A 13,671-nucleotide genomic window follows, 5' to 3' on the forward strand; every position below is an offset into this window, starting at 1 on the left:
TTTTGTCGCTTTGTTGGAAGCCGTATCCTCTGTGGAATCGAGCTGATTTATGAACAAGTGATGTTTTAAATAAACAGTCTGCATTTTCCAGTTTCCTGTCATGTTATTTCAGGTTGTTTACTGTTAGACCATCATTGTGGAGTTTGACATGAATAAGCATGAACACTTGGATTATAATAGACGGTAAAATGTGAGTGCAAGTCTGACTTTAATGCCTTGTTTTGACCAAAAGACCTTTACAGTTGTGTAAGGGGGGACAATTACTTAAACTGAAATAACTACTGTGCAAAAGTCTTGAGCCAGTCCTAATTTCACAAGATTTTCCTAGGAACATAGGAAATGGGTGCTGTGACATAATGAAAGTTGTGAATGCACAGGAAAAATGATACGAGGCAAAGATATAGTTTGTAGAATTCTAACAAACTTAAACGTCAGTATTTGGTGTGACACATGATCATTATCAAAATCTGACTGTACTTTCCTCATAATTCGGTTTTTTGACAAGCTCTCAAACAACACTGGCTGAAATGCAGCATGAAACCATGACAGAGCCTCTGTTTTACAAACACTGTTGTACTCTTCTCCTTACTACCTGCATACACATTGACAGCAGTTTGATTTGTCACTCATTAAATGATGAATCCCAAATATTGTCAGATTTTTACTGTCCACTTCTTATATAATTTGGCATACCTCAGCCTTTTCTTCTTTAAAGAATGGTTTCTTGACAGCCACCCTTCCACTGAGGCTGTTTCCCATGAAACTTAGGATCAGCCAGATCGTCAGGTCTCTGCTGGATCTTTTCCTATAAAGAACACTACTTCCAGATACTGTTCATTTGTTGTAGAGGGGTATTTTTTTTTTTTTTTTTTAGGTCTTGCACTTTTCTTTTCTCCTCCAGTTTCTTCCATTTTTCATCGTCACACACCATGCTGATTTATGTCCAGTTTCTGGCTAGCAGCTTTTTGTTGCAAAATTACAATGTATGTCTCTCAAACTGTTGTCCTTAGCATTTTATTTTTGTAGATTCAACTAAAGAAATTACTATATTTTTTTTGGGAGGGGGGGCCAACAAGCTGTTAGTAACAATGTGCCTAACAATACAACATAAAACTGGTGTTTTGCTACGTTTTCTGTTATGTGTAGGTGTTTTCAACTCTTGTAGCTCAGCACCCAGTGGCCAAGGAAACAAAAAATCCTCTAAAAATGGACAGATACTGAACTAAAATTGAGTGGGGAAAAGCAGCAAATGGAACACCTTCAGAAAACCTCAAACTTTTGCTAAAGATCACATTTTAAAAATGACTAGTCTGGCTCACTGTAAGCAAAACAAAGAAATGAGGGGTGGCTTAAGACTACAGAGGACTGTAAATGATCAGAAATGTCACTTTTTTAAGTGTCATGGCACACAGTTGAAGCTATTATTATGATTAATGTTTTATTTAGGTATTTATGGGACATATGGTTTGCAACACTTGTGGATAGACACTCTGCAAGGCTTTGTAGTCTTCATGGTGATGTCGCAATCAGCTAGGAAACAATGAATTGCAGTGATCCTTACTTTCCTGAATTGTCTTATTTGACTGTTCTGTAAAACACAGGGAGACAAAACGGTGCCCATATAGAATATGTTGATTCAGTGTCTACGGAGACACTGGGTATTTTAATTAAGTAATACTATGGCACATCAAAACAATCCAAATCACGTCAGTACTTCTGCATTCAGTGCAAACATTATGCATGAAACTTTGTCCAAAATTCCTGAAGTATTTTACATCTATTTAAATTCTAAACCATTGTTTAAACCAATACCACAAAACACATGTTTACTGTGCTTATGAATAGGCACTTCTGGTGGACTTATTCTTCTACAACCATTGTCCTAGAATTTTTAGCGATCTGTAATTTCAGTTTAGCTGGGGGTGTTTAATGATTTAGCTTTCATGGTTTTAGGAATCAGCGCTACAGTGCATAATATATTGCCAGGAACAGGAACCCAATGATGGCCCGGTACCCACACATTTCCACGGCCATATAAAAAGAAGGCCAACCCAGATGTTCTATTGTTTGCTGAGGACTGAGCAGAAGTGAGAATTTACTGTAATCAGTCTGGAGCGTTTCTATGGTGAGGAGGACACTCGACCATTAAGGTAGGTTCTCAATCATAACTTAGCATTTCACTTTACTGAACTTGTTGTAGTTCAAGATGCTGAACAACTTTACTAACATTCAATAATGCATTTAAATTGAATTCTAAAATGTTTACTTGTGTTATTCTTTAATTCCTTCAAATAGTAACAGATTAGTGGATGCAGCAATACCCTCATTTAAAACTTAATGAATTTTATGCTTGAGACAGTTAAATTCCCACATTCAAAATGCTGCTAAAGGCAATATTAGCAAAGGGTTGACAAATTTAAATGTAAATCAACCCCCCCCCCCCCCCCCCCCCAAAAAAAGATTTGTGCCACTACAAACATGAAAAAAAAAAAAGATTTGTGCCACTACAAACATGAAAAAAAAAAAAGATTTGTGCCACTACAAACATGAAAAAAAATGATTCCAGAAATGTCTTTTTTAACAATGTTTGAGGTGGAAAGCATTTTTAACTGAACCAAAAAGAAAGTACACTGTTTGTCTCTCAATGTACACACAACCAGTTTACCAATATGGTTCTTTTAGTTTGTTTCAGCAAATACAGGAAGGACAGCAATGGCAGTCCTGGGGGCCACCCTTTGCGCTGTCCTCATGGTGACTCTAGTGACAGCTAAACCTGTGAGTAGATATACTGCTTTACTACTACATTTTCCCACTGTATAGCAAAGATTGGTGGATTTGTGACACTGTTTTATTATAAAACAGGTCCATCTGAAAGAAAGTGAGGATTCACCCAAGTCATCAGAGTCCAGTGAATCCAGTTCATCAGAAGAGACCACCACTAATGGAAGGTCTTCACAGGAAACCCTGCAGTCAAACACGCCGGATGCTACAGAGAACAACCCCCTGGATGCAGCACCGCTTCCCTCTGCAGATGCAGGAGCTTCTCTGGCCACTTCTCCCGAAGACCCACAAACCTCTGCGGACCCAGATGCTTTACAACTTGTGCCAGATCCGTCTCATACTGCGATGAGCGTTGATGTTTCTTTAGATGTGCCCAATTCTGGTCCCACAAAGGACTCCGTTAACACTGTTAACCCTACCCACATTCTACCCAACACAGACGCCCCGCATCCTTCAGGGCTTTCAGAGACTGGTGTAGTCATAGGTACAATTCAACCACAAGTCATTACCACATACCAAGGATCCACCCAGGGTGTCACTCCACCCTTTCCTACATGTGTCATCCAACCAACACCTACAGCATTCTCCACAGCCCCACCACTGGTACTCCCTATTGGAACAACACTAGATGGTGGTCCTGTCTGTTTCACTTTCCAGGTCACAACTGCTGAGCCAGATCCACCTAGAGGAGACAGCATTTGATCCCCAACAGAACACAGAAATTGTTGTTCATTTAAGTTTTAGTTCAGCCTAGGTGACCAGGTCAGACCACATTATGGCTGTACATATACACAACCTTGACTTGATACTTATATAGATGTCCTAACTACACTTGGCTTTTACTTTGTCACTTTTCCCCTCAACACTGGCAAATGGTGCTAATGTATATGCTGTATATACACAATAAACACATCTAAAACTGTTGCAATAACAAAAGTACAGTCACAATAAATTAATTAATAAACAGCTGAAAATTAAACTGATTAAATGTTTGTCTCAAATCCGGTGAATTGTTTAGTAAAATGAGTGTTTAATGTGAGCGTGTATTACAGTCAGAGTACAGTTCAGCAAACCTGATACCTGCAAGGGGCAAACATGCAAAAATAATCAAGGGCCATTTATCACAGCAGCCACAACCACAGACTGTATATAAAAGACCGAAGTCTCATCCTCAGCATTTTGGCAGCCGCTGTTTTGATGTTTTCAAACTGAACGTAATTCGGTGAGAAACAGATGCTACATGCTCGTGCGTTAGCAGCTGTCAAACACACTAAACAGCATGCTCTCCTTTCCTCTAAAATGGGAACCATAATTTACAAAATGAATTGAACAATTAAGATCATAAACCTATCAAGAATGTGTTTACCGAGGTCACAAATCAAGTGAAAAGTAGGGCAATCATCGCAGAGTTTTTTGCAGTCTGACTTCTTTTTGCAAACAGGCGTCGCCCCCTGCTGGTCAGTAGAAAGAAAGCAAATTCAAGGCACTTCCTCACAGACTCTGATTTTGAAATCTTTGAGGTTACATGCATCTTTCTTTAATATACAGTCTGTGGGCACAACAGAAATTATACAGGATGTTGGCTAGCTGTGGAGCATTACAAAGCCATCTAAATTTAATTCACATATATTTCCATTTGTATGTAATTTAGTTTTTTAAATTTCAGATTGCACATATAGTATTTTACAATTATAAGTGGGGTTTGATGACAGCTTTAAAGACAAATAGATCATCAAGTTTATATAATGAGCCTTTTTTTAAGATATGCATGAATGTTTGATTTGAACTAGAATTTTGATACAATAAACCATTTTCAACCCTTGTAGCAAGTTCCTACTAAAAATCATAGAGAGAGGGATCCACAATGATAAACTAAAACATGTATTTAGAACTCTAATGAAGAAACAATGCCATCTGTTAAATATTTGACTAACAGGGAGACTATGCAAGTAACAGCACAGGCTGACCAATGCCAATGACAAACACACATTAGTTAACACTTTCTCTTACTCAGATCATTTAAATAAGATTTATGGCACATACACCAGATGTATCAGGCTAACTAACCACAACTGCACACCACTGACACCATCACCTGCGTGGCTTTGAATGTTTCAATCGTGTCGCCTCCTATAAACACGCAGGTCACATGGACTATGCTTCTACATTGTCTTTCTTTGTAAGTATGGTGATCCTGTCCAGTGATTCCCACCGAGTGGATCCTGGGAAAGATTCCATCCACGATGAACGTTAGCAGGTAGGGAAAATAGATAAATACATTTTTGTATGTACAAACTGGAGAAACCGGCTCAGTCTAGTTTTACCCTAGATGCTCGTTACTACATCACATGCCTTCGGTTTTGGTCAAGCATGTACTCTTAATGTTGTGTGGAAACTACTGTTGATCGTGCTGCTGTGGCTCCGTGTTCTGCTCGGGCTGCTGCAGCTGGATGAGTCCTCCGTCCTGCGCTGTGTTGTACGAGCCGCAGCTGGTGCACTTCATTCCCAGCACGTGGAAAGGCACCGTACAGTGAGCTTGGCAGTCGTTACACATAATCTGCAGTAAGGACATTTAAAAAAAATAAATAATAATCATCAAACAGAACAAATATCTGTTTCATATTCACATTTAGATAAATGCACCAGCATTTTATTGTGTTATCGAAGGCCTACTTTGACCATTGCTCCTTGGTACTCAGTGGGCATCGGTGACTGAGCGATCTCTTTATCTATCTCCTTCCAGTGGTTCTGCATGTCACAAGCACTGTGCATGCACAGTGGGCAGCGATAAGCTCTGAAACAAACACAGGGGAGGGAAAAAAGCAATCATATGGAAGGCCACCAGCCTTACGAGGACACAAAAATCCCTACATTGCCAAACACACACTGCCTTTAAAAACCTGATCAGGAACCGTTTTTGCTCTGTACCAGGTAGATTGTCCAATCTTCTTCAGGAAAGCTTTTACAAATTACAGAAGCCTGTACAAAAACCTGACCTCTGACCTTGACGTCAAGGTCACTGAGATTCAAACTTATCTGAGATTTTTTAGTAGATGGACCTACTGTATCAATTTCAAAATCTTACATGGTCTCGTTCACAAACTTGTGTCGACACATCCTGCATGCTTAGCAGGGCGACAACAATACTCCGTCAGCCTTTTACGGCTGAGGGGTAAAAAGCAGACTATAACCCGGTCCCTTAATTACAACAACATCTTATTTTACCAGAAAAAGGAGTTCATTAAACATACCCTGTTCTGACCATGTCATCAAAGCAGGTCCTGTGGAAGAAGGTGAACAAACGCATTGTTACTATTATGTCACAATAGATCGTGAAGATATTTTAATCTGCAGTCAGTTTGTCAGTGCTGATGTTTTTATTTTGTGAGTCTGTGTTTTGTCATTACTGCAAAATTGTGTTCTTGGAGACTGTGGCAGCAGGATATACTACAAAAGTAGTTTTGAGTACTATGTGTTTGTCTGTGAACAGATACTGTCAAACTGACAGTGTTGCAATCAGGCACCTATTTGACATTTTGGTCAGATAGGTGCCTGATCCTACTAAAATATCTGTGATTAATTTCCCTACACATGCATTAAACATTCATATTATTAAAAGAGTCATAATAATAAATTGAGTGTGCTTCAATATAGTTTTCTGTCACAAATTTTGCACAGACTTCTGGATGCTTTCAAGTTAATTTGTGCGTGCGTGTGTGCGTGAGCAGCGACACTGAACTATCAGCAGCAGCAAATAGGAGAAACAGAGGACTGTTGACCTGATTTTGATATTAGACTGTAACTACTTTTCCACCAGCATAGTCGTGTAGGTGAGATATTTCACACAGAAAAAAACTGGATAAATCACCAAATCAGTCTAACAGGACTAAAAAGTAAAATCAGTCATTATTAAAGATTAAGATGTTAAACACTTTTTATGTTGGAAGTGGGAAAAATTAAAAATACACTATTAAACCCCATAACCCTGAACTGACAGTATCCAGAGAGTAAGGAATCCTACTTGTGTAAAAGATGGCCACATGGAAGAACATGAGCTCCAATCCTGGATGTGTGAATATCCTGCATTAAAAAACATTAAAAAAAAAAAGAAAAAGAAATATATATTAAACTCTGGAGAAAATAGATTTAAAAAAAAAAAAGAGCCAATATTCTCCTCGCCTTCTATCCCATTAATGCTGTTACCTCCATGCAGACAGGACAGTTCTGCCTTGAAACATTTTCAACACACTGAAACATAGAAAATAAAGGGAAATTAAAACTGTGAGGGCTCAAAATACAGATAGATGTAGGCGAGTCAGGAACACAGCGATAGTCACCTTGTGGTTTCCTTGTAGATCCTGAGCTAAACACAAATTGCACTTCTCGCAGTGAAAGTACTTCTCTCTGGGCCCAATCCTGTAGAGGCACATTTGAAAACTCACTAAATGACTAATTTTGCCATCACGTGTTTCGGGAACAGTGAAATATCAGCATGATAACACAACATTGTGATTTTTATCTCTGACAGTTTCTTAATGAATTAAGAAAAATGGGAAAATTTTGTGGGGAACGTTAAGAAGACATTTCCCCAGTACCCGTATCATTATTACTACTAAAGTTACACATAGAAATATTTAGACACTATAAACATGAAATCTATTGAATCAGTTTCTTACCTGCAGATTCCACAGGGCTGACAGTGGTACTGCTTCTTGTCTTTGTCGAACAAGTGGCAAATGTCGCAGTAATACTCCCCAAACAGCAAATGACATTGCTGACAAGTCTGCTGTGTCTACAAAAGTATAACATTTGTACAGCTTTTTCCCTTCATCCGAGCTAACCATAATCAAAAGTACAACTCAAGCACTAAGGTGACATCGAGACGTCCTGCTGTAAACGACGGTGGAGCTCAAACACTTTAACTAGCTTTTCCTCAGTTACCTGCTGCACCGTCAGACACGCTGAGCACTGCACCTCTCTGACTTTGAATCGATCCATCTGGTGGTTCTCCTCTGCATCATGGCACAGCCGACACACGTACAGTTTACCGCAGCAAGGTGCCTGCAGTACAGCAGAAACGCGATTACACAGGGCACAGACAGGGATGGGTATAGTAGTATGGGCTCAAATTGTGGTCATAAATATTTTGTACTTGTAAATCAGTTTTGTACTTGTAAATCAGGATTTGTATGTGTAAAAAGAATTTGTGTGTGTGTAAAAAAGATTTGTGTGTGTGTAAAAAAGGTTTGTGTGTGGACTTAACCAAAAAATACGTGTGAAATTCTGCACTCAAGTTTCAAGTTACAAGTACGAATTTTGATCCTGTTTTTCTTCCTTTCATCTGATTGGCCAATGTCATGTCAATCACAAATTTAACTATCCAATCAGAGCAGTAGCGGTTTTTGATACGGGCGACACGGGCGGTTGCCCGTGGCGGCATCATGGTGGGGGGCGGCATCACGGGCATTGGCAAAAAAAAAAAAAAAAAAAGCTCGCACTCATGCTGCCCCGACATCAGCCAGCGCATATTGGGAATGGCATAGGCACCGATCGGTTTTCTATCGCCCATTTCCTGGGAGTAAGGGCGCCCTCCGTTTGCGAGGTGCGCCTGCTGCTTGTGGCACAGGGAGGAGAGGGCGGGGCGGCGGGGGATTCTCTGGCTGGCTGGATCGGCATCTAATAACCAACTCGAAAATAAAACACAATAAAAACAAAACAACAAACACGAAAACACCAGACATCATGATACAGACTTATAATTTGCACCGATGTTTTTTTGAAATTCTATACGCGAAAAGTGAGCGCAAGAGCCCTCGGTGCGCCTGCTCGCTGCTGAAGTAAAAGTAAACTTTATTGTCATCTCCGCTACATACAGTCCAGTATATATAGAGACGAGACGACGAGGCTCCAGTTACAGCAGTGCAAGTAAACAAACAATAAATATAAGAAGAGTAAGAAAATAAATATACACTTTAGGACTAGGGGTAAAGGGATCAATAACAATTTACAATTTATAATTTACAGTTTGATGATTTAAAGTCTCACACACAACCCGTCGAAAGGGGAGGGGGCCGGCTGCTTCCAAATAGAGCACATTCATAATGCTGTAAATCCAAGCCCATTATGTATTCATGATTGGGTTGTGTGAAATCCCAGAAATACACCTTAGACAAAGTGAATCTGTGAACTAAGGTGTAGGTCTATTAGGTTAAGTTCTGGCGATCCTCGAGTTGGGGGACTTCTGTTCATACTGGAGTGCAAAAATAAACCGATGGACGATGGACAAGAAAAGTTCAAAGCCATCAGGTGCTCAGTTTAGAAAAAATAGAAAAGAAGAAGAGGAGAAATGAGCAAAAGATACAGGTAAGCAGATGTGTCATTGGATAATGGCAGGTCATGTATCCTGAAACAATCAGAATACTTTATTAATCCCTAAGGAAATAATGTGGGTTACAGTTGCTCCAAAAAGAAATGGTAAAAATAGTAGCAGTAACAGACTAAACTCCAAACAATACATTATGTTACAGATTTTAATATTAATTAGTCAGTGTCAATTGTTGATTTGTCCTGTTGTCATTGTATGACGAATTATGATGACTGTTTGGTAGCTGTTTGCACACAATGCATACTCTCCCTCTCTTCATGTGTGTATGTGTTTCTCTGGTGAATTTCGACAACAGTTTTATGTTAATGTACAATCCTTAATATGTTTTGCGCCAAACAGGCTAGGACCGCCACTGAATCAGAGAACAGATGGGTTTGGCTGTCGGAGGGGCGCTTTTTTAAACTGCAGGTCCTTGAAGGGTAATACAGTTTGAAGCTGGAGGATCTCTATATAAATATAAGCTAGGTCCCCAAACTTTCAGTAGCTGTTGAAAGGATAAAGTTGTGGTATATCAGTGGTTAGAAATACCATTATTACTTTAGGATTGGTTTAACACAAAGTCAGGGCTGACCCGGGACCATTGCTGTGAGTCACAGTGCGCAGCATAAAGGTCCTTTCACATCGGACGCAGCATGTGCTGCTAATGCTAACTGCTAACTAAAAGCCAAGGATCCAGAATTTCTTGCGCTGGCTGCTGAGCTCTGTGGGTTTTTGCAGCAGCTAGCTGCACCTGGTCCTTGTCGTTTCTATCTCTGACTTTATGTCCTCTACAAGAGTTTCTGGTTTTTTTTGCTGGTTCTTCAAATATTTAATAAAAACATGTATGCTCATTCATAACGAAGAAAGCTTTGTAACTATCCCCACTAGTGAAGACTGTCATTTCCACAATACTCCCCCCCGCCCCTAGGTCCGCAGCGCTGTTGAAAAGGCTCTGGAGGTCCCTGTATTAAGCACGTAAACCTGTGACACAAAAATCACCAAACTGAGACCACCGCAGGCTGTTTTCCTTCGTGGTGATGAAGGAAAACGCTGGACTGGCATGTAAAAGGGCATTTATTCCCTTCAAGGACCTGAAGCTCCATAAAGCACCCCTCCAATAACCAAACTCACCTGTTCTCTGATTGGATAGTTAAATTTGTGATTGACATGACATTGGCCAATCAGATGAAAGGAAGAAAAACAGGGTCAAAATTCGTACTTGTAACTTGAAACTTGAGTGCAGAATTTCACACGTATTTTTTAGCTAAGTCCACACACAAATCTTTTTTACGCACACACAAATTCTTTTTACACATACAAATCCTGATTTACAAGTACAAAATATTTATGACCACAATTTGAGCCCATATAGTAGTCCTATCACAGTTTGTGTAGCTGTAGCAATAAGTCACTAAGCTGCTGTGTGTGTGTGTGTGTGTGCGCGCCTAAATGTAATCCTTATTCTGAAAATTCTTTATTAAACAGTGCTGACAAAGTTCAAGAGGGAGCTTGGCACTGTCACGGAAATTATGTGTGTGTCTGTAAATATTATATGCATGTGTATATATGAATAAACTTTACATTTCTCCCAAACAGCAGTAAGTCAAGAAGCCCCTCTCTCTTAAACAACTGAAAAAAATGCTCTGCTACTGGAAAGAAGTACAAATAATTAAATAACAATTTGCTGCAGTACACCCACCTTTATTTGACATATTTGACCTTATCAAACAAAAGCCGGTGATATATAACAAAACAACATTTATAAATTGCCCTGATAACTGGAGCTGTTTGGATTCTCATACCCAGGCTGCTGGCTGACTGAACTCTGAACAGCCTTAACCACTTGTTTTTTGTTAGGTTCTTTAAAATGTCCATGTTCAGCTACTAATCAAGTGTCTGATTAGGCGTGCTGTTATAAACGTCTTGGCTCACAGTGAAGAGCTTCCATACTAATGACACGGCCTGACCACCCCTTAAGTAATTAATTAAAAATTGGCAATGAGGACATGAGGATAAAATATATTTGTCACGTGTTAGGTAAAACAGCACATGATATTGTGTGCCATCAGACGTTTTGGCTCCAAGACCTAAAAAAAAGTACATTCTCCCTGCTGTTTGAAAATATAAAGATGAGTCATCAACTTATCAATGTCAGATAGGCTGTTTACACACTTTTAATAGATCTGTACATCAAAATTTGGACACAATGTAAAAGATTTAAATATAAACAGTGTGTAAAGGTTACGTAATTAAAGCGTATATAAAATAAATGATTAATTCTCCACGCCTTCCCTTGACCCCCCCCCCCCTGACGTTTTCTGTCAAAGCCAAGTACAACCGATTAGGAAGGCAACAATTTTAAATTCTATTCAGTTTTGTGCTCTTTTGCGCTAAATACATAAACTCTCATTTTTCTTATTTGCCAAATGTGAGAGGGAGCAGGCTTCCTTGTCCACTCCGCGCGTAATTATGATGGGAAGGACTAAGACCGGAGGGAAGGAGGCGAGAAAAGCTCCAGAAACTCTCAAGCCCCTCGCTTCAACAACGCCGTGCAGATATTATGCAAAATCATGCCGTCTGAAACATTTATTATTATTTAACCCTGTTACAGCGGCGTTTGCCGGCTGAAGACTAAATAACTAGCTAGCTAGCTAACTATGACAGTCTCTAGCAGAGATATACCGACGACATAATCGTTATAGCACAGTTATAACTTGGCATATTCAAAGCCTATTTGCCTCCACCGTATATTTAAGGCAAATGTATGAACATTTTTTAAAGCATTTTACTCACTTTCAATAAGCAGCTTCGAATGTAATGATCACAACCAGCAGAAGCAGCCATGTTTACCCCGAAATGGAATGCTTCTTCTTCTCCCTCCGCTCTAGAGTGTTGCACTGTTGGCTCCTGTGCTGTTGATTATGTCATCATTGAGGTTGCATTAGCGCCACCTCTGCTTCGGAATGTGGATCGCAGTCTGTACAAATCCTACCCAATGACTCAAAACACAAAAGAGGACAAACAAACAGACACAAAATTAATACAAAACAAAAGAAACTATTTTATACAGTATTTTATTGCGCCCATAAATACTGTCTCCTAAAGAACATTAAACATGTCCACACAACTTTAACCTCCTAGGACCTGGCGTCCACATATGTGGACATCACATTTTAGGTTATTTAGACCAAAATACTCAATTTTGCTCTACAAGGGCCTGATATCCACTTACGAGGACATTATACTGCTACTGTTCTATCGAAATTTTAAACGAATATCCTCATATCCTCATATGTGGATATGAGGACGAATGAATATCCTCATATGTGGCTCTCATTTTTCTTAGAAACAAAAATTAGGTAAAAAAAAAAAATCTGGTAATTCTTTGTTTTTACATTCATGAGGTCCCAATCAGCCCAAATATCAAAGAGAAATTAAAAATGCATGCTGTGGAAGAGTTCGGGTCTTAGGAGGTTAAGGTTCATTTTAGCCTAAATAGCGATCTCATTTTCAGCCTAACAGTGTTCACACAGACCAGCAAGATTCATTCTAAGTTAAAATATTCTTTTTTTGTATTGTTTCCCTGCTCTATCTACATTTCTTATTTCTGAAATAATCTTGTTGTTTTATAATATAGAATCCTCCCCTTTGCTTTAGTGTTCCATTTCCCTCACCACTTTGCTGTGCACCAGACTTTTTCTGTAGCCTTTGATTTGCTTATGAGTGTCTAAGGCTAATTTCCAAGCCTCTTCATTCTTCTTTAGACCCATGACCACATAAACCCAATAAGCATGCCATGGTAAATGAGCTGGGACTGTGCTTGTAAATAAGATGCAAGGATTTTAGACTTTATCAACAGAAACAGAGCAGATTTAGAGGGTTTCTGGTTTATTCTACCTGACCTCTATATGGATACAGCCTAGAATACTACACAATTTGGAATTTGCTTTATTCTGACCCCTTTTTTCAGGCATTTTTAAAGTATTCATTTAAAGGTTTTGGACTCACGTAGTAAATATTTCATTTCCAGACGGCCTACCATCAGTATTTACTATTTTCATCCATAAATGTAGTATCTTAGTATTAAAAAGAAGAAGGCTACCTGAAGGAACTCAGTTTTTACAACACTGATTTTAGCTGGGATCAGCTGAATGTGTTTTCTTCAATAGGATTTCAAGTGGCAGTCATGGAATCTGGCTTGTTAGTGTATACAACTCCCATCACTTTCACACCATTTACACTCTCACTCATCTTTACCCCACCTACCTCTATGGAATCCACGTTTGTATGGACTAAGTAGTCACATAAACTGTAAAAAAAAATAAAAATAAATCTGTTAGTCTGAATCAACTGGTTTAATAATGGTTCGAAATTTTTGAAGCATCCAGAAGAAAACTTTTTTCTTAGATATTATGGAACAAATAAGAAAATAATTTGCATGCAGTTTTTAAGAGCTAAAATAGCATACACATATGATTCATTTGTAGCTCCTGAAGATTTATAATGAAAATCGCCAGTTTTAGGAG

General features: G+C 39.0%; 1 protein-coding gene across 1 annotated transcript; it reads right to left on the reverse strand.

Annotated features, from left to right (window-relative positions):
- Positions 1-3,789: 3,789 nt before the first annotated feature.
- On the reverse strand, positions 3,790-12,026 carry rchy1 (ring finger and CHY zinc finger domain containing 1). Its single transcript, XM_063489953.1, has 9 exons — positions 11,939-12,026; positions 7,723-7,842; positions 7,458-7,573; positions 7,119-7,197; positions 6,985-7,029; positions 6,803-6,861; positions 6,033-6,062; positions 5,455-5,575; positions 3,790-5,338 (listed from the first exon to the last, which is right to left on the reverse strand). The coding sequence occupies exons 1-9, from the start codon at positions 11,987-11,989 to the stop codon at positions 5,177-5,179; spliced, it is 783 nt and encodes a 260-aa protein (XP_063346023.1). The 5' UTR covers positions 11,990-12,026; the 3' UTR covers positions 3,790-5,176.
- Positions 12,027-13,671: the final 1,645 nt, after the last annotated feature.

This window comes from Pelmatolapia mariae, linkage group LG12 (assembly GCF_036321145.2).
Source record: "Pelmatolapia mariae isolate MD_Pm_ZW linkage group LG12, Pm_UMD_F_2, whole genome shotgun sequence".
In the NCBI taxonomy this organism is placed as follows: Eukaryota; Metazoa; Chordata; class Actinopteri; order Cichliformes; family Cichlidae; genus Pelmatolapia; species Pelmatolapia mariae.